This window comes from Notechis scutatus, chromosome 1, assembly GCF_049901735.1.
Source record: "Notechis scutatus isolate UNSWTSFEM ecotype Mainland chromosome 1, rNotScu1.2, whole genome shotgun sequence".
Classification (NCBI taxonomy): Eukaryota; Metazoa; Chordata; class Lepidosauria; order Squamata; family Elapidae; genus Notechis; species Notechis scutatus.
In genome coordinates, this window is record NC_142009.1 from 144,742,587 (window position 1) to 144,764,243 (window position 21,657).

The window sequence follows — 21,657 nt, forward strand, 5'->3', positions numbered from 1 at the left end:
GCCATCCTAGACTTGAAACGCTCAACCGTCACCTCATCCAGCGTAGATTCAAGATGCACACCTTGCAATCAATTCTCTTAGGCACCAGGCGGGAGACTGGTTATCTTCCATAGATCTTTCGGAGGCATACCTCCACATTCCAATCAGGCCCTCCCATTACAAATTCCTCAGGTTCTGCCATAATAACCTTCATTATCAATACGTGGCCCTACCCTTTGGTCTGGCTTCTCGCCCCGGACCTTCACCAAGGTCCTGGCGGCCCTGGCGGCCCATCTCAGGACCGTTCCCGTCCGCCTCCACTGCTACTTGGACGATATTCTTATTCTCTCCCGTCCAAATCCCAGGCAGTCAGGGATACCAGGGTCACCCTCTCCGCCTTACGGGCACACGGTTTTCTAGTCAATTGGCAAAAGAGCCAACTTACCCCTTCTACTCGAATTAACCACTTGGGGGCCATAATTGATTCGGTGTCACAGAGAGTTTTCCTCTCTCCGAGAGGTTCCTTAGCATTCAAGCCCTGGTCAATCAGATCAGGTGTTCAAGGAGGGTGGCCTTGTTGGACCTCTCTAAATTGTTGGGCAAAATGGTATCATGCATCTCCATTATTCCCTGGGCCCGTCTACACAGCAGATCCCTCCAATGGTTCCTGCTCCCGCCCAACGATCCGGAAGAAGCAACTCGAGGGTCAAAGTCAGGGTCCCTCCAAGGGTCCTCACGCTCTTCTCTGGTGGACCAATCCCGCCATCAACAGAGGCCACCTCTTCGCGAACCTCAACGACTCACCGTCACTACGGACGCAAGCCTATCCGGTTGGGGCGCCATCTCGACTCGATCTCTGCACAGGGCAAATGGTCGCTGACCGAGCAGGGTGCAGCATCAATTGGCTAGAGCTTCACGCCGTCCTTCTGGCCCTGCGCAGCTTTCCTCAGATCCGCAAACATCACGTTCGTGCTCACGGACAACGTCACGCCAAGGCCCATATCAACAGGCAAGGGGGCACCCAGTCCATCCAGCTAATGAGGGAAGCCGAGCGCCTTTGCCGCTGGGCAGAATCCAACCTCCTATCCTTAAAAGCCGAACACATCTCCGGAGTAGACAATACTCAGGCGGACTGGCTGAGCAGGGCCACGGTGGACCAGGCGGAATGGCGCCTCCATCCATCCCTTTTCGAGGAAGCGCCCAGAATATTCGGCCTTCCGGTGGTGGACCTCTTCGCTTCCCCCGACCAACACTCAGCTTCCACGGTTCTTCTCCCGGTATCCGTCTCACAGGTCGGAGAATCACAACGCTCTGCGTTGCCCATGGCCCCCAGGGCTCCTATATGCCTTCCCTCCGCTCCCGTTAGTTCCCAGAGTAGTTCAAAAACTCATTCAGGAGAGGGCAGAACTTCTCCTGGTGGCTCCCTATTGGCCCAGGCGACCGTGGTTTGCGGATCTCCGCATCTTATCAGTAGCGCCCCCATGGAGGATCCCCCGGACAAGGTCTCCCTCTCTCAGGGGCCCCTTCTGCATCCGGAGCCTCAATGGCTCCAGTTAGCCGTCTGGAGGTTGAGCGGATCCGTCTGACTTCTGAGAAACTTTCAACTCAAGTCATCGACACTATTTTGGCCGCCAGGCGTCCTTCCACCACACGAATTTATGATGCCACTTGGAAAGGGTTCTGCAAGTGGTGTAGCGGGTCTCAGGTTAATCCCCTCTCTCCTCGGTGGCACAGATCCTGGAATTTCTTCAGGAGGGTCTTCGCAAGGGGCTCGCACCTAACACCCTGAGATGGCAAGTTTCTGCTCTCTCAACCGTGGTCTCCTGTGATAACTACGGTTCCCTTTCTCACCACCCCCAGGGTTAGATCTTTCCTTAGGGCGCCTCCAACCTGTGCCCTCCTACCGTCACAGGTTCCCCACATGGGACCTCAACAAGGTCCTCGTTTCTCTACACGTCCCCGTTCGAGCCTTTGAGGGAGTCATCCCTGCAGTTTCTCACTTTCAAGGTAGTTTTTCTAGTAGCTATTACTTCTGCTCGTCGAGTTTCGGAATTAGCAGCTCTGTCAGTCAGGAGCGATCTATGCGTGTTCCACGCAGACCGGGTGGTCCTTCGTCCCGACCCTACCTTTCTACCCAAAGTTAACTCTCCCTTCCATAGGTCACAGGAACTGATTTTACCAAATTTCTGCCCCAGGCCCTCCAGGGGCAGGGAGGTCCTCTGGCACACCCTAGATGTTAGAAGGGCCTTGCGTATTTATATTAAGCGCACTCAATCCATGCGAAGGTCGGAATCCCTCTTCCTATCCTTTCAACCCAGGTCAATGGGGCTTAAGGTTTCTCCTTCCACCATCAGTCGCTGGATCAGGGCTACTATTGCGAGGTGCTACCTTTCCCATTCTCTGCCCGCTCCGGGTGGGATAACCGCCCATTCCACCAGAAGTGCAGCCACCTCGGCGGCCTGGGCCACGCAAGCCCCCATCGCTGACATTTGTCGGGCGGCACCTGGCCTCCCCCCGTCCCCGTTTATCAGACATTACAGAATAGATTCGTACGCCTCAGCGGAGGCCTCCTTTGGCCGACGGGTCTTACAGAGGGTCATCAGTGATCCGGAGGGGCCTTCGGACCAGACGGAGTCCCACCCGTAGGACAGCCCAGCTTTGGTATGTCCCAGTCTCTGGATGCTCCGAGCGGCTCGAAGGAGAATGGGCGTTGGTTCTTACCTGATACGCCCCTTCTCGGCGAGCCGCGAGGAGCATCCAGCCCCACCCTAATTTCTCCGTCTGGTGGGGACTCTTTCTTCAGCCAAGGAGCCAATAGTAGATTAGAAAGAATTAATAACCTCTCTTCTCGTTATCGCAAAAACTGGGAGGCGCTCCGCGATGTCACGTGAGGGGGCGGAGCGTTTCCTCATCTAAAGCTCAGCCTGCAAGAAGAGGACTCGGAAGCATATCCCAGTCTCTGGATGCTCCTCGCGGCTCGCCGAGAAGGGGCGTATCAGGTAAGAACCAACGCCCATTTACAGCACACTTTGAGCAGTTTACAATGTCAGCATATTGCCCCCAACAATCTGGGTGCTCATTTTAATGACCTTGGAAGGATGAAAGGTTGAATCAATCTTGAGTCGGACAGGATCGAACTCCTGGCAGTGGGCAGTCAGCCTGCAGTACTGCATTCTAACCACTGCAGCGCCAGGGCTCCATGACATTAGTCTGCCTATTTCTGCCTTTATCTTAAAACAACCATTTGGTATTTTATAACAGCGGCTTCCTTAACTATTAGACAATACTTATACATCTACACAGTGGCTGCAGAAAGAAATGAGGAACATGGTGGCCTGGCTGACTGTTTCATCAAGACTATCAAATTAAAAGCATAATTATGTTGTTTACTTTACCTGTGTTTGACAGCAGTTTTGTTGCATCCAAAACCTTTTCTGTATATACTCCGGGTTCATAATTATCCATTTCAGAAGTGACAACATGAATTACTCTTGCTGCACGACCACGGATTGCACCAGCAGTGCGATCTAAACCATCAACATCTTTTTCTTGAAGAGCAATGACACATTTATTTACATCTTCTAGAATATGGTTTTCTGGTGGTTAAAAAAAAAAAGAAAGAAATGGGAAAATTGCATTTGCTACTGATAATGTGTAAATCAGCACAAGTTAAAAAGAAATTGCTATGTATATTTGAAATACAAAGTTAGCATGAAGCGCACAAGTTAAAATATTCCCGCTGATATTGAAAATTAACATAATGTAGGTTTAGGATGTCATAAATATATTCCAATCCACAAGCTGAATCTAGTCAGAGTCTACATGTATATAGTTGCACAGATTCCAGCTATTGACCAAAAAGTAGAGGAAGCCATTAGATTATCTAACAGTGACCTCTCCTTGGTCCCTTAAAAGCCTGTAGAGTTACAAGCAGAGGGGGTTATTCAGCAGGTTCTGGAGAACCGGTAGCAGAAATTTTGAGTAGTCCAGAGAACTGGCAAATGCCACCTCTGACTGGAGATTTTACAGTATCCTTCCCCTGCCACGCCCACCAAGCCACGCCCACAGAATGGGTAGTAAAAATATTTGAATCCCACCACTGGTTTACAAGGTGTAAACACCATATCCAAAATTCAGCCCCATCCTTTACTTTGGGGAAGGGGAGGCTCCTCTCTTCAAAAATTCTGATTCTTGTAAAGCTTCTTTAATACCTTCGCAAAATAAAACTCTTTGCATATCAAGCTGCTTAAGAGGGAAGCTCTTCCTAACCTACACGTGGCTAATGAAAGGTTAGATGATGATGTCAAATATAACACTGGGCAATGCAGAAAAAAAAGGAAAATCAATACAGTAGGAACCACTATTTGCTCAGCTCCAAGTTGAGCAATATGTAAAAATATTTAATTATGGTAGAAGAAGAAAAGAGGAGGAAGGCTAGTGAATGAGGCAACCATTATAAACTAGCACTGGACATAAGCACAATATTTCTTTAAAGTACAAGATTTGGAACATGTTTTTATTAAGATTACTGAGAATTCCCCCCCCATCCCTTTACCAGGATACCTTGCTTTAGATGACAAGTAGAAAAAACTATTTAAGCACTGAAATAATAGGCAAGATATTCCTGAACGCATAAAAATGGGTTTCTTGGCAAATTGTAAAAAAGCATTTCCGTGGTAAAATAATATCAATTCTAAACAAAATGGTAGTAGCAATCAACCATAACAACTTATTTATGTTCAATATCTATGTGAGCCTGTTAAGCGAGGGCACCCACAAGTTATGGGGGTTGGTGACATCGGTATGCTCTACTTGGGGCCATCTGTGAAGACCACCTGGAAGCTTTAAATGCTTCGGAATGTCACAACAAAGGCAGTGATAAGCGCTTCCTGGTATATCCTCCTTGCGCCTTCTGGGTGCAATTAAAATGCTGGTTATAATTCACTAAGCCCTAATTGGTCTACAATCTGGCTAACTGAGGGATTGTCTATCTTCATGCCATTGTCTGGCCAGTATGAGACAGGGTCCCTTCAATTAAAACAGTGTTGACTATTGGGATCTAAGAAGTGTCCCACCCACCTGCTTTCTTAAGTGAGATTCCCCCAGAGAGCCGTATGTTTCTTCCCTGATGGCATCCCGTAAAGCCTTAAAAACCTGGCTGTTTTCCCAGACCTGTTTGTTTTTATTGTGAACCACCCATAATAGTCTGGAGTTGAGCATGGCCTATATTGAATAAACACAACAAATAAAGCCCATTTATCAGAAGAGTTTCTCTATGGTAGTACTAGCATCATAAAATTCTCTCTCCTTCCCCAGTCACCCAATTCTAAAGGCCTCTACTATTACTCCCTTTCCTGGAAGAAGTACCCATGTATTCCAGGTGTAAAAATTAGCTGAACACTCATACGTCTTATTTCTCATTCTATCTTGTTAACCTCTCTCTATTTCATAGTATTTTTATTTTAACAATTTGTATAGAAAACTACTGGAATTGCACAGAAGCGGTATAGAGATACAGAATAGGAAGCTAAGTAATAATAATTATCATTATGAATAAAACATTTCACATTCAAAATGTTCAATGAGAAACAGTCACTTCACATCTGAACTAGACTGCTTAAATCATGTATTGTAAGTTCTTAACTAATTAAAATAAAAGCAGGAGAAATTCAATATATGTATAGGTCTAGAAACTGTTTTACTCAGTTAAACAATCCAAACAACTTTATGTAAATCTTGCAACACGATGAACAAAATCTGTAAGATGCCCAGCAGAATTACTGGAATTACAGAGATCAAGCAATTGAAAACAACTTAGTTGTAACATGGGCATACTGGTATGTCTGGCAGAATGCAAAGTTCCTATTCAATCTTAAAGAATGTAGTGATGCTTTATTTATACACTTCTGGTATTTACCTGTGCTGTGTATACAAAACACAGGAAAAAATTACTTCGAGGCAATTTATGTATTAAATCACACTACAGAAGCTGTGGGAACCTGCTTTTAGCAATACAGTGTTGTAAAAACAAAGCTAACAACAGATGTGAACCAAAACCTATGAAGGACACTGAGTGAGGGATACAAATTACAGTCCATAATATGAAAGGATAGTTAATTAGAGCAACACATTCCTTTCATAAGTCTGCTGAAAAGAACTTTAAACTTTTACTTAATTATACCAGGAATTATACGAAGGAAAATAAAATGATAATGCTGCAGCTGCTGGTCGAATGATTCAAATCTCTGAGATTCTAATGCACAAAGTAAAGCCCAATGCTGTTGTTGCTTGCAAAGGAACACGGGCAGATAAGTAACAGACCAAATACAGACTGTAATCATATTATTATTGAAATGCCTACTACGCATGAGGCCCCAGTCAGATCAGGAAATGTGCAGGTTGAATTTGAACTACAGAAAAAAAAATTCAAATGTCTCTTATCAGTTGCTATTCTTTATTCACCAAGAGTGTTCTTAGAGCCAGTACATTGTTGTGGAGCCTGCTGGACAGCGGATGTTTTATACTGGTTTTCTCCATGCTTCCTCCAATTGAGGCTGTGTTATTTAGGTTGAATCTTGTTTTTCAGATCATCTTTAACTTGCTTTGCCCATATTATCTTTAGTGCTGATGTTGGATTATATGCAGGCCACTTTCTGATATCGTTCTTGAAAAGGTTGTTTAAAAGGATTCCTAGTGTATACCATAGGCACATTTAAAAAAAATCAACCTTATTTTTGATATTAATAGTGTCCATGTACCAAATCCATATAGCAAGACTGGAAAATTTGCATCCTGGTTTTCAGAGAAATATTTCATTTCCTCCACAGGCACTATAGTGCCCTAACAATCTAAAGAGAGGTGTGGCTGAAAGTGCTGTCTTGTGTTCTTCCCCCAGTTATTAATGATATTTCTAGTGGTTCACTTACTCTATGTGGGCTTTACTGGGGCAAACATCAAACTGTGACCCATCAGTTATCAAAATGTTTGCTGCATTAATGCTCATATGAATGAAGTGTTTGTAATGTTGTGCAAAGATGTCAATGGCTTCTGTGTTGCTGCCTGCAAAAATGGCACTATGATCAGCAAATATGAAGTTGATTAAATACAGGGAGTCCTCGACTTACAACAGTTCATTTAGTGATCGTCCAAAGTTACAATGGTACTGAAAAAAGTGACTTATAATCATGTTTCACACTTAGGACCGTTGCATCATCCCCAAGGTCACGTGATTTACATCTGGATGCTTGACAAGTAGTTTGTATTTATGACAATAGCAGTGTCCCGGGATCATGTGATCCCCTTTTGTGACCTTCTGATAAGCAAAGTCAATGGGGAAGCCAGGTTCACCTTAACAACTGTGTTATTAACATAACAACTGCAGTGATTCATTTAAGAAACATGACAAAAAAAATTGTAAAATGGGGCAAAACTCACAAAAAATTTCTCACTTAGCAACATAAATCTTGGGCTCAATTGTGGTCATAAGTCCATGATGACCTGTGGTGGTTTAGCGATACTCTATTACTTGTCTATCAAAATCCTTCCTCATTACAATATCAGCTACAGCAGGGGTAATATCACACAACCTTGTCTGATGCCAGTTAAATTAAGAATTCCACTGAAAGCTATACAGGGTGCTGGAACTGCTATAAGTTTTCTTGTCCAGATTCTGGAAAAAATGTTATCTGATCCAACACAAAAATTAGCAGGTTTTGATGCCACTCACCAGCACTGGAAAACTCTTTTCAGGATTCGCATCTTGATGGTACTTGTTAAGCCTCTTTATTTAAATGAGGCAGAGTTTCCTCCATCGAATGTGACTATGGCGCTCAAACTATCTGGTGACCGGCTGCCATTTGAGAGCTTATACAGGAGGAAAAACAGGTTTTCTCCAGCTAACAAACATTGCACTTAATTGGATAAGTGGTCTAGATAAAGGTCCCCAACCTGTGGCCATAGCCCACTACTGGGCTGCGTGAGATGGCTGGGGTACGTACATATACGCATACAGCCTCACTCGTGTGAGTGTTGCAGGTACTCTTGGCCCCACTCGCAGCCCAATGGCATGAGTGTCATGGACGCTCATGACCACTTGTGCGACCATTTGTCACAGGCACACGCGGCCCCACTTGCCTGAGTGTTTGCGCATGTACATGTGTGCATTTGCCTGTCTCTCACAAAACCATGCTTTCTTTCCCTCCTTTCCCCACTCCTGGCTGCCAACCCAGAAAGGTTGGGGAACGCTGGTCTAGAGATTAATATAGATCTTAGGAACCAACGTATTTCAAATGTAACCTATAACTTACATATAACTTCTTGAATTCCTCATACTTTACAACTTGACTACACCATAGTTATTGTGTTTCTTTCATATATTTTTTGCTATATTATTCATGTACTCTGCCATATACTAAATAATAAACAAACAAATAAATAAAATAAATCTTGCAGTAGGCTTTTATGGACAATGTGTTTACTTTTCAAGATTTTTTTTTGAAGTTGGCCAGTATACATTGTTGAAGGTTGCTTGAAAATCAAGAAATGCAGTGACAGTTTGTCACATCAAATTCTCTCTTCCATTAGTTGTCTGATGATGAAAATTTTGTCACAGCATCCTGGGTGGAAATGGGGTGCTGTTCCTTAGTTATCTGTTTCTGCTGTTTCTGGAAGTAAATTGAATCATCCTCATGAAGACCTTTCCAATGATTGATAGATGGCTTATATACCAGTAACTTTGTTTCTAGAACTGTCATCTTTCTTTGAAGTAGTGATATGCATGCTCCTTTCTATGCAATGGAGAGCTTTTCTGAGTGCCAAATGAGTTGTAACAGTCAATGCAGTCACTGAGTCAGATAGTTTCCACCAATTCTGAGTGCCTCGGCCATGACTTCATCCATTCCAACTGTTTTACCATTTCTCAGTAGTTTTATTGCCACTTTTACTTCATCTATCGTAGGCTCTGCAATCAAGGTCTGATTTTTCTGGTGTTTGAATGAGTACTGGATTTTACTGATGGTCCCCAGCAGCTCTTTATAATTGCATAGTTATTGAAAAAAATCTCCTGGAAATCAGTCATTTGAAGATCTTACAATATCCCATATGCCTAGTTGATTTAGTCTTTCCCTGTTGATATCCGAGAGGGGTAACAAACACATGGTACTTATGTTTTTGTGAAACCACTTCCAATTCTAGGATCATGGAGTTCCAGATTGCTTTATGCTCTGCCATTAGCTGGTGGAAAATTTCACATTTTTTTATATTAAGCTTTTAAAAAATAAATTTGATCGGTGACTGTTTAGAATGTAATAAATATAAACATCAAACAATATAAAGAGAAAAGATAAAGAAAAAAGTGTTAAAGGAATAAAGAGAAAAAATAGACAACTGCTTTTAATAGATTTTTAGATAAAGATAAAACAGAAGATGAAGAAAAACAATAACTGTAGAATAAAAACATTATAGAAATACTTTTAATGATGTTTTCTCCTCTTCCTTTCCATTTTGAAATGTTTCTCCAACTGCTAGCTAAAATATTAATATAGAGCTATTTGTTACCTGTTTAAAGTTATTTTGTCAGTTTTATTGATTTTGGTCCCTAATTCAGTGTAATTCAGATATCATCACATTATAACATTATGGCATATATCTCAAAATGTTGCAATGTGATAATCTCAAGCAACGAATTCCTTCTTGCCAATATGGTGTTCAGTGTGTCCATTCCAAGTGGCTGTGCAAATATCCAATTTTGGTATAATAAAGTAATAGTTTGTTATGTAACCAGCTCTTTGGCTAGCTGCAAACTTTCACTAGCATTCTGGCTAAGTTATCTGCTAGGATTAGCACATCAGATGCCCCAAATTTGGTAGTCTGTCTATATATGATTAGTCTGCAGTCCATGGATTAATGTCTGCAGCTGGTCTCAACCATGGAATGATGTATAACAAGAAAATCTTGTTAATGCAAAATACAGCTTCAATATTAAACAAAGCAGATAATTTTGATGGTCTTAAAACTCTAGTAGAATGATTTGGGATTTGAACTCTAGGAACCTCACAAAAATTCTTTGTGCCAGAGTTCTCTTTAAATCTGTTTCAACAATTCACCAAAAATTGATCATGAAGATAATCCACAAGTGGCTCTTCATTGCACTAAAATTATACCATATAATCAGTCCCATTTGTAGATGATGTGGGTGGGACTGCCAGCAAATGAGTACATATTATTATGCTAGATGGCCATGCCTAATCTGTCAGTTCTTTTAGTTGAAATTTCTAATAAAACTGGGGAAAAAGCATCCTAAAATCCTTTTTAATGAATGCCGTTGTCAGTTTATCATTTATTTTCCTAATCACCTAAGGTTTGCTATTGCAAAATGCTCAAAACTTGTCACTGGCTCAGAAGTACTTAAAAATGTGGGCATCTAATAGTTACAAAAATGTGGTAATTTCACAAAAGGGAGCTTTTAAAAATTCTACAATACAGTACAAGTAATTGGTCACCATTACATTAACTATATTGCTAATGCTTTATGTCTTAGAAGTCTCATTCTGGACAGAAATATTGAGTATTTATTAAAACAAATGATATGGTCAGCCATCTCACTGTAGCAACTCTGGGCGACAAACAGTAATTAAAAAACAATCTCAAACAATTACAGTAACAAAATTCAATAAGCCAGTTGTTCAAAAAATTCATATTAAACACTAACCAACAGGTCTCCCCTGACCCCAATACGTGAGGAAAAACTTAGGTCTTTAATGTCTTACTAAAGGCTAACAAAGTCAGGACTCTCAGAATCTTGCGGGCGGGGGGGGTGGGGGTGTATTCTACAGGGCAGGCCTCACAATAGAGAAGTCACATCTTCTTGGTCTTGTGAGGGACATTGTTTAATAAAAGAAACCAGGAGTATGGCTACCTGGTGGTGAGAAGAAATAATTGGAGGCAAAGAGCCCTGCAAACAATCTGGCCCTCGATGAGAATGAAAGATGTTCCATTTGATTCAGCATCGATTTCTTCTTCTGGATAGGGCAGATTACTGCTTGTTTCAAAACAGATGAAAGACCCCCTCTCTGAAGAAAGTGTTAACTTTACTTCATTTGGCTCATTTGAAAGACTCTTCTTTTTTAATGGTCCCTTGTAAGATGCTTCATTTCAGTGGGATCAAGGTGGAGGTACCCATAGCTATTATTTATATTCAAGAAACTTCTAACCTCCTCTTTTATGTGCTTCATTTATCTGAAACAATAGGCTCTTTCACACAAACATTAACCTGTTAAAAATATCTTCTCCAAGCAGATAAATTAATGAAACTTCCAGGATACAACAATAAACACAATTACAAAGTAATTAACTGAAAACAATGTAACTTCAAACATGCTATGCCTTAAACTCCTTTTTTAAAGACAAAAAGAATGGAGACTATCCATAACTTCTGAAGAAATGCATTCCACAGTTTAAGAGTCACACAAAAGGAATTTCTCCCATATTGTACCACAAGAATGATTCCAAAAAAAAGGTGAATGAATTTGCTCATTAAAAAAAAGGATAAAGACAAAAACTTTTGTGGCTTTAAAGTCCAAATACTACTAGCTTAAATTCTGCCCAGAAATCAACTGGGCATTGCCTCAAATATTTAAGTGCAAGCACAAGGTAATACAAACACTGCATGCCCATTAGCAGTCTGCCACATTCTATACTATTTTCATTTTTGAGACTCCCTTCACAAGGACTATATTAATAGGAATATTTACAGGATTCCTTAAGGTAATCTTCAGCATTCGTAAAATTTGATCAACTTCAAAAAATAAATTTAAGCTAATGTAAATTTAGCTATTACCTGATACTGCCAAAAAATCATCAATGGAAGTGATGTCATCCACAGCATCTGTTAACACACGCACTTGCTTTTCCCACTGTTCTTTAAACATCTCCATGTTTTCTTGAGCCAGTTTACTTTGTGGCTTGGCAGCCAAAGCCAATGCTGCATTAATTACCTGCAAAACAAAATGTCTACAGTTGTTGATTTACCAATTTTCACACCATGCCTGGTTTTCTACGGAAACTATGGGATTCTATGGGAGGGAGTGCTGAGAAAGCCAAGTGATTTGGTCAAGCTAACTAGAGATGGATTTAGATTTGATCATTTCCCAATTGCTAATGTCTATCTTATGCTATCTTACACTTATTTTATTTTAAATTTATAGCCCACCTTTTCAACAGGGCAGCTAACAAATCAAATTGAAAAGAACCTGAACTCTCCTCCCTATGATAATAAATTTTGGTTTCCTCAAGAAATTTTGGAGGGCTTTGTTGGCTTATGTCAAGCGCAACCAGCCAGAACCACTGACAAATAAGCCCAAGTAGATATTTTATTGTTGATCCCTTATATTACAAGAATCTCACCAGACTGACTGACTGCCTTCCCCTTAGAAGGGGCAGATGTAGACCTAAACGGTTCGTCCTCACAAATTTTCTCCCCTGAACCAACTCTAAACTATTATGTCTCTTTATTCTCCCTGGAGGGCTGTGATTCTACCACAATTTGTGTGCTGCGGTTGTAGTAATCTATTGGTTGTTTTTGAGATGTTTTTGATGTACAGTACCGTTATCTTTTTCACAGCTTGTGTTGGTTGTGTTGTAGTGGGTAGACCGGTGAAGACCTTTATCCACAGGTATTAGGATTTGGTCCTTCAATAGAATGCAGTCAAGTGATATAAGTCCAAGTTGATAGAAGCTGTAACTGGCTATCAGTGTAAGTGATTTGTGCTTGGCAGGGAATGAAATTGGCTTGCCATGACTGTATTCTTCCTACTATAAATCCCATTAATTGGGGAACTACAATACCCTAACTAGCTAAAGTTTCTGAATGCCCTTCAAAGGCCATCTCAAGTACTATACATTATAGTACTAGTCAAGACTCATTCTTTCAAGTAAGACAGTGTTTTCTGCTGGGGGCTTAATTTCCATATGGATGAACTCTTAGGAATAAAACAAGTTTTGGGCAGGGCCAAAACCAAAGACTGGTGCACACTTGTTTTCCATGATACATTTCTTATTTTAATAATACCATTTTCTCTTTCTTTAGTAGTAAGCTTCAAGAAAAGCATAAGGAGCTTTTATGAGTGATATCATCTCTAATAGTGGAATCCTGAAATAGTGGCTTGCATACAATTAGCCTGAGAAGAGCTATAGGTAGCTTCCCCCATGTTGCACTGTTCAAAACTACTGTATATCATTCCTGCTGGATCTGGCATGCTATTAAATTAAATGTTTTACTTTTTAATATAAATTACTTCTAGAAACATCCAGCTTCTTGAATACAGCCGATAAATGTATGATTTTTTTTACAGCTACTTGAATGAGCTTCTGTGTTCTATCTAAAAATCAACCTACCCACAAAATTGTTCTTTCAGACAATAAATTAGATTTTTCTAAAGGTACTTATATTTCACAGCTCTGATATAAAACTGGAACATGAAAATGATGTATCAAGCTTGCAATTTACCTGAGGACACAGTGCTTCAAGCTGGCTTGCTGACATATGAACTAATTTCACACCTTCTTCATTATTCGAGATAGAACAGGCCAAGTTGGCAACCTGGTTAAAAAAAACAATAAATTGATTAAATTTATATGCCATCTTTCCACTAAAATGGTCTTCAGGGTAGCTAATAACAACATACAGGGAAATTTAAAAATGTAAACATATATTCATAACATTGTAATTTTTTCATAAGAATCTAATAAAATCTTTAAAATATTTTACAATTATTCATGTAAATTTGGTAATGAGGACAAGTTGGTAACTGAACAGATTCAATGATCTTAATTTTGCCTACTTAATTTTGTCTACTGTACAAATGAACAACTTTTAAATATGTAAATCATCATCTAATTATGGAATGCTTAAAAGTACTTTACAATTTAACAAGATTAGTACTTACCATTTTATGTCCTATTTTCACTGTTTTTTTGGCTGCTTGTGCAAGATCACAATCTAACTTAGCACAGTACAGCACAGGTGAACTCAGTCATTAATTATGTTTAAGATCTGCTCACCATTTACAGTTTTCTGAACTACACAACTTGTGTAGCTACTTTTGTGAATTTCACTAAACAAACCTGCTGCTGAAGCCTTTTTGTGAAACAGTGACTAGCGATAAATACAGAGAGGGAATGAGGAAGCAAGAGCCATTGGGCTATGGAGTGCTGGCAAATGTGGGAAGGGTAGAGAACAAGGCTCTGAGAGAGGAATGTGAAGAACCTGCAATGATCCACCTACTAGAATTCCACTGACCTCATGAAGTAAAAATACATGGAAAATTCTACCTATAATTGCAGTTAACCATTTAACTTCTCAGAGGAACGTGGTACATGATCATCTCATATGCATCCAACTTCAATGCAGAAGAGCATACACTGCTGCCAACTGGTGCAGAAAGATATCACAACCAGCTGTTTCTAGAAAATTCCGTGAAGACTTGGGCTGCTGTCTAGGAACAACAAGTCTTTCCATTTGTTTTCTGGCATCGTAGTAAAAGGCCACACAAAGTTGTGTTATTTTTTAAGTGAAAGTGTTTTATATTGTGGAGCATGCTCTCATAGGGCATTCTATAACATTAATATATATTAACTGACAAGCATATGACAGGCTGCTACGGAAAGCCTTCATTTGTGCATAGAAATGCACAAAAATGGCACAAAAAGACAAGAATAGTGTGTCTATCCCTCTGGGAATTGACAATCTTTTCCCTCCATTTTAGCAGTAATTCCCAAGAAGTTAAAGCTGACTAGCAAACCAGATGGATCTATCAGCAGAAGAAACAAGGGCAAATACAAGCCTGTCTGAAAACAACTCATACTAACCATGTGCTCCATTATCAAAGTAACAATCCAATCTCCCACATGAGGAGCTGTTTAAGAACAATATTCAGGAGTACAAATGCACTGTAGCAACACAAAACATCAGAAAAAGAACACTGCCACACAATATATTCCAACAAAATGGAATACCAATGCAACTTTATCAAAATGTCCCTGACCACTCAACTACTACAGCACAACCAACACAATGAAAAGGATAACACTACCATATATCAAAACATCTTAGAAACAACCAATGCTATTACAACCACATGACATTACCCTAGCACACAAACCAACTAAAGCCCTCAAAACATCTTACGTAACCCAAAAGACCCAGTAGCTAGAGAAGAAAAAAACAGAAGCCAGCTACAACATATAATGTAAGAACTGCAACAGCAGCTATGTAGAACAAACAAGCAGAACATATATACCATGAGCACCAATCAGTAGTCAGAAAATACAATGAAAACTCTTTAATCTCATACGACTACATGGACACATTCAAGCATAGTTTCAACTAGAAAACTTAACATCCTAAACCAAACTTAAATCCAAAACACTGGGGAATTCCTGGAAGATTGGCATCAGCCATCAATAGGCACATAGAAATAAACCAGATTTACACACCATTCATAAGAGACAATAAAAACTAAGATGGAAACATTCCAAACATTCTTCTTCTTTGTCTGGCATTAATTCTTCTTAGACAGAACTGACAACTGACAACATCAGATAAGCAGGAATTAATGTCAGATAATCACACGGAGAACAATAACTTAATCAAGAAACTACCAAGTAGAAAACCACATCCCACCAATACTGGCAGGACAAGCTACTGTATATAAACAAAGAGGAAACCCTATACTCATTCACACAAATGATGTTATCTAGTTAGGTAATAAAACATGTACAAGCAAACAACCAACAGAAGAGAGCACCAAGGACTCCATAGTTCAATCCTGAACTACATTTATTCCCTTTTATTGGCAGATGGCCTTTATTGGAGATTTCTCTCTCTCTCTCCTCCCCCACCCATAACAAGACAAGCAATTAAAATGCATTTTAATATGTTTTAATTAGAGGGAATATTTAGTGTCATGAAAATAATGACATGGGAGCCTTTCTATATTTTTGGTGGTATTTCTTGTAGTTCAACTATCCCTAGGGATAGGAAAAACACTTCAAACTGTGAGCAAAATTACACGAAATTAATTGTTTTTGGCATTTATTTATATTGTGCTTTTATCTTGTTTGTCACATTTTGAACTGTCCAGAGTCAGTCTATTGTCAAGTGTTGCCAAAATCAAATAAGTGAATAAATCAAAATGCTTACATCATTTTAAAATGTAAAAAAGTGTTTGTACTCAAAAAGCAACAGTTTCTAACTCAAACTGAGGTATTTAATGAAGCTCCAGGCTAAATTTTTTTTGATAAAAATGCTTTACACACATCTGAATATAATTATTTCTTGATATTTATATTTTTGCTATGATCCCCGGATATAGGGTTATTTTTTTTGTACGATTCTACCAGGATCATCCTACACAGATCAATTATGCCTCATCTTGACAGAACTGATTTAATTGGTTATTAATAAATTATCAGACTTTCTTTACAACAAGTGTGCTCTGCAACAGTTATATATTTATATCAATTGAATTTTTATTCGCACCTAAGAACCCAACTATGAGATAAGGGCAGTGGTGCGATTCAAACCGGCGTAACAACCGTTTCGGTGACTGCGTGCTTCGCACCTACTTCTGGGATGGCACCATGTGGCCTCTATATTGCATAAGAACGCTGAGAGGGTGGATCAGCTGGTTCTCACTTCCAAAAACTCTGTTCCCTCAAAGTCTTCAGGGACCAAGTGGAGCAGAAAGCAGCCCCAAAGCCTGCAAGCAGCCAGCAGGGTAAAAAGCACAGTGCATGATGCTTCAGGGAGTGGAGAAGGACCAGGGCAGACCATATGTGAGCTGAGGAGGTGCTGCTGTGCAAGCCTGGCCTGCGTTAGGCTTTCCTAGGCTGCCCCCTCCGCCAACTCCTGATGCACTCCATGCTCTGCTTAACAACTGCAACGGGAAAAGCTGGGGTTGTGGCGGTTAAGCAAGGTGATCACATGGGCACCTCGCTTAATAATCACAATTTATGATCATAATGGGCAGGCTCCATTATGGTTGTAAGTCGAGGACTACCTGTATTGATCCTGACTGCATATGCAAACCATTCTCGCAAAAAATATATCCATGAATAATCACATGCCCTTCTCTCTTTCTAGCCGGAACAGGAAAAAGAAGAAAAAGATAACCAAAGAAATGGAGGAAGAGGATTGTTTAACACACACAGTACAATAAAAAGGCAAGTTTGAGAGATAAAACCGGATGGAGGTAAGGAAGAGTTAACTGGACCAAGAAAGACTGGAAAGAGAAGCCTTGTTTTAATGTTCTACAAAAGTTAAAGCCACCAGATAGGGCGTTGGTACTTACCTGACACGCCCATTCTCTTTGAGCTGTGAAGAGCATCCAGTAGTAGTGGGAGATGCTTCAGTCTCTGCATGTCTAGGCTGGGCTTAATTTGTGGAATGCTCCTCCTCCTCCACGGGACTCCTCCCCAGCGTTCCCCAGTTTTGGTGAAGACGAGAGAAATAAACGCCCTCGTCCTCAATGCCCTAACAAATACGTTGGCCGAAACAGGACCTCACCAGACGGAAAAAGGGTGGGGCTGGATGCTCTTCACAGCTCAAAGAGAATGGGCGTGTCAGGTAAGTACCAACGCCCTTTCTCCCATGAGCTGTTCAGAGCATCCAGTAGTGGGACATACCAAAGCTTGGCCTGTCCTACGGGAGGGACTCCGTCTGGCCTGGAAACCCCTCCTGGTCCCTGTGGACCCATTGCAGAACTCTTCTGCCAAAGGAGACCTCAGCGGATGCAAATACATCTATTTTATAATGCCTAATGAATGGTGATGGAGAGGCCCAGGTTGCAGCTCGACAAATTTCAGTTATTGGTGTCTGTGTGGCCCACGCTGCCGATGTTGCGGCGCTCCTTGTTGAATGAGCTCTTATGCCCCTGGGCACCTGCAGTGATTGAGTCTGGCACGTTTTCGCTATCGCAGCCCGTAGCCAACGGCCTATTGTAGAAGATGAGACCTTGCATCCCTGAGTGTTGGGCTGAAACGACACAAATAAGGCTTCCGTTTTCTGAAAGTTGCTGTGCGGTTAATATATATTCGCAATGATCGCCTCACATCAAGCCTATGCCATTGTAGTTCCAACCCTTGGGATGGTCTGGGACAAAAATGAGGAAGCATCAGCTCTTGTGCCCTGTGAAAATCCGAGTTAATTTTAGGAATAAACGTAGGATCAGGACGAAGGACCACCCGGTCAGAATGGAAAACACAAAGATCTTGTCTGATAAACAAAGCTGCAAGTTCCGAAATACAACGAGCAGAAGTGATCGCTACAAGGAAAACTACTTTATACGTCAGAAATTGGAGACTTGACGATTTCAAGGGTTCGAAAGGGCCCTTAGTGAGTGTGACGAGGACCTTGTTAAGGTCCCAGGTGGGATAACCTCTGGAGGGCGTAAATTTGTGGCTCCTCGAAGGAAACTCCGTATGCGTGGATGATGGGAAAGAGATAGTAGACTTTCACAAGTGAGAACTGACGCCAAGGCCGCCACCTGTCTTTTCAACGTATTAGGTGATAATCCCTTGTCAAGTCCCTCTTGCAAGAACTCTAGGATTTGAGCCACAGATGGAGAGATGGGATCAATTCGAGACTTGGTACACCATTTGCAGAAACTGGACCATGTGGCATTGTAAATGCGAGTTGTTGAGGGGCGTCTGGCAGCTTGGATGGTGGCAATAACTCTGTTGGAAAACTTTTCGCTCTTCAGACGACTCCGTTCAACCTCCAGATGGTCAGGTGTAACCATTGAGGGTCCAGATGTTGAAGGGGTCCCTGGGTTAGCAAGACCCTGTCTGGCGGAATTCTCCATGGTGTTCATATGGATAGACTGCGGAGGTCTGCAAACCACGGCCATCTGGGCCAGTAAGGAGCTACTAGAAGCAGCTCCGCCCTCTCATCTAGCAGTTTCTGGATGACCTTGGGAAGCAGTGGAAGTGGCGGAAATGCATACAGAAGTCCCGGGGGCCAACGACAGCGGAGCAAATTGAAGTTCTCCGCTCCTTGTGAGGGGTACCTGGAAAAAAATCTTGGGAGCTGAGCGTTGAGGGGAAAAGCGAACAGGTCCACCACCGGCTGTCCAAATGTCCTGACCGCTTCTTGAAACAGAGTCGGATGGAGGCACCACTCCGATTGATCGATCGTGGCCCTGCTTAGGCAGTCTGCCTGTGTATTCAACAGGCTCGAAATGTGCTCTGCTCTGATGGAAAGTAGGTTGCTCTCCACCCAACGACACAAGCGCTCCGCTTCCCACATGAGATGTTTCGACTGTGTGCCCTCCTGTTTGTTTATGTGAGCTTTCGCTGTTACGTTGTCGGTCAATATTAGTATGTACTGATTGCGTACCTGTGGAAGGAAGCTGCGGAGAGCCAGGTGTACTGCTCGAAGCTCCAGCCAGTTTATGCTGCACGCCTGTTCTATGGCGGACCAGCGGCCTTGGGTTGTGAGCGATTGAACGTGCGCTCCCCATCCAAACAGGCTGGCATCGGTGGTGATGGTAAGTCTGTGTGGCTCTTTGAAAAGGCAGCCTCTGTTGATGACTGGTCTGGTCCACCAGAGGAGAGATATGAGGACCTTTGATGGTACCTTGACCTTGTATTTGCAGTTGCTTCAACCGGAGTGCTGGTACGGGAGCAGGAACCACTGGAGGGATCTAGTGTGGAGCCGGGCCCAAGGGATGATAGATATACATGAGATCATCTTGCCTAACAATTTTGATAGTTCTGCTAGGGACACTCTTTTAAGACCCCTGATCTCCTTAACTAATTGCTGAATGCTATTTAGTCTATCTGGTGACAGGTAAACTTTGCCTTCCACCGTATCTATGACTGCCCCCAGATGGGTTAACCGAGTCGATGGTGTTAAATGACTCTTTTTCCAATTTATTGAGAACCCGTGTTGTTGTAGGGATTGTAATGTGTTCTGGGTATCTCTGACTGCTTGATAATCGGAAGATGACAAAATCAAGATGTCATCAAGATAACACTGGAGTCGTATGGGGATAGCACGGAGATGAGCAGCTAGCGCTGCGAGAACTTTTGTGAAGGTCCTGGGGGCAGAAGCTAGTCCAGAAGGAAGGGCCACATATTCGAAATGGTGGTTATTATAACAGAATCTCAGAAATTTATAGTGGGAAGGCCGAATAGCAATATGTAGGTACGCCTCCATCAAATCTATGGACGTAAGTACGTCATCCTTTCTGATGCAAAGTAAGATAGATTGCAGGGTGTGCATTTTAAACTTGCGATATACTAAGAAACAGTTGAGACGTTTCAGATCCAATATTGCTCTCCACCCCCCTGAACTTTTGGGAACAACAAAAAGATGTGAATAGAAACCTCGCCCTCATTGATTGGTAGCTACTGGTTGGATGGCTCGTATGTCCAGTAGATGATGGAGAGCTGTTTCCATAAGATTATGTTTAACCGGATCTCTGGGAACAGGGCATGACAAGAAAAAGTCTGGGGGAGTGGATTGAAACTCCAGCGCAAGACCAAATCTGATCGTGTCTCTGACCCAGGAGTCAGACGTTGAGGAGTTCCATTGGTCCGCGAATAATTTAAGGCGTCCGCCAATGGGAGCCGGGTCCGGGGAGTTATCTTGGACGCCGGAAAGACCTATTTCCTGCTCCTCGAAAGGATCTCTTGGATTGGCCACCCCTTCTGTTCCTATCCCCGAAGTCAGACCTCTCTGGCTGCTGCCCTGGTCTGAAAGATGGGGGTCTCTGGTATCTAGGTGAGAAGAATCCCAGATCAAAGGGCCAAAAGGATCCCCTCCGAAAGGACTGAGGGTTTCTAGAATCTGAAAAGGGGAAGGTAGAATTTTCTTTTTGTTTCGGGTTCAATTTGCAGCAGGTCGAGGGCAGGGCCAAAGAGTCTGTCTCCCACAATAGGAGATGAAGCCAGCTTGCATTTGTGCTTAATGTCCGCTTGCCAATGTTTTAACCATAGTAAGCGTCGCGCTGTGACATGTGAGGTAATGGCCCTGGCTGAAAACTTGACTGCATGATGAGTTGCGTCAGCTGAGAATTCAGCGGCTGCTATAAGTTTTGCAATATCTTGGTGCGCTCTAATGTTGGAATTAGGGACATGCCCCCGTAAGAGATGGAGCCACCTGAGAGAAGCATGGGTAAAGAAGGAAGCGGCTGTGGCCGCTCTGATGGCCCACGTGTCAGACTGATGGGCCCTGCATAGGGCAAGCTCGGCTCGTTTTTCCTCCAGCTTTAATGCCTCCAGCGCTTCACTAGGAATGGAGGAGGAGGACGCTAATCCCACTATAGGTTCGTCTACCTCGGGAGTATTCAACAATTTTGAGAAATCAGGGGCCAAATTAAAGTATTTCCTGTCATATCCCGGGGGGGAAGGGTACACCGCTGCAGACGCCCACTGTTTCTGTACCAGGTCTGAAAACATGTGAGGAACTGGAATCACATCTGCCTCGACTACTGGTTGGTTGAAAATTAGATCTTCTGGTCCCACTTCTGAAGGAGTTGGAGTGGTAGAAGGGGCCAACTTGTTCAGGCGTGCAATGTTCTTTGCCTTAAACAAAAGTGATCTGAATAGGTGATCAGGAATAAGGCCCTCATCCTCAGACATCCCACTTTCTAGGGGGTCTGCTTCTGACAGGGCTGG

General features: G+C 42.2%; 1 protein-coding gene across 3 annotated transcripts in view; it reads right to left on the bottom strand.

Annotated features, from left to right (window-relative positions):
• The window catches only part of CTNNA1 (catenin alpha 1), an 86,964-nt gene that overhangs the window by 20,994 nt on the left and 44,313 nt on the right, over nt 1-21,657 (bottom strand). For all 3 annotated transcript variants that reach the window (XM_087947920.1, XM_087947930.1, XM_087947924.1), the window contains exons 10-12: nt 13,484-13,576; nt 11,816-11,972; nt 3,375-3,575 (exon numbers count right to left, since the gene is read on the bottom strand). In XM_087947920.1, the coding sequence (XP_087804046.1) occupies nt 3,375-3,575; nt 11,816-11,972; nt 13,484-13,576 (451 nt within the window). The remainder of the gene's footprint in view (nt 1-3,374; nt 3,576-11,815; nt 11,973-13,483; nt 13,577-21,657) is intronic.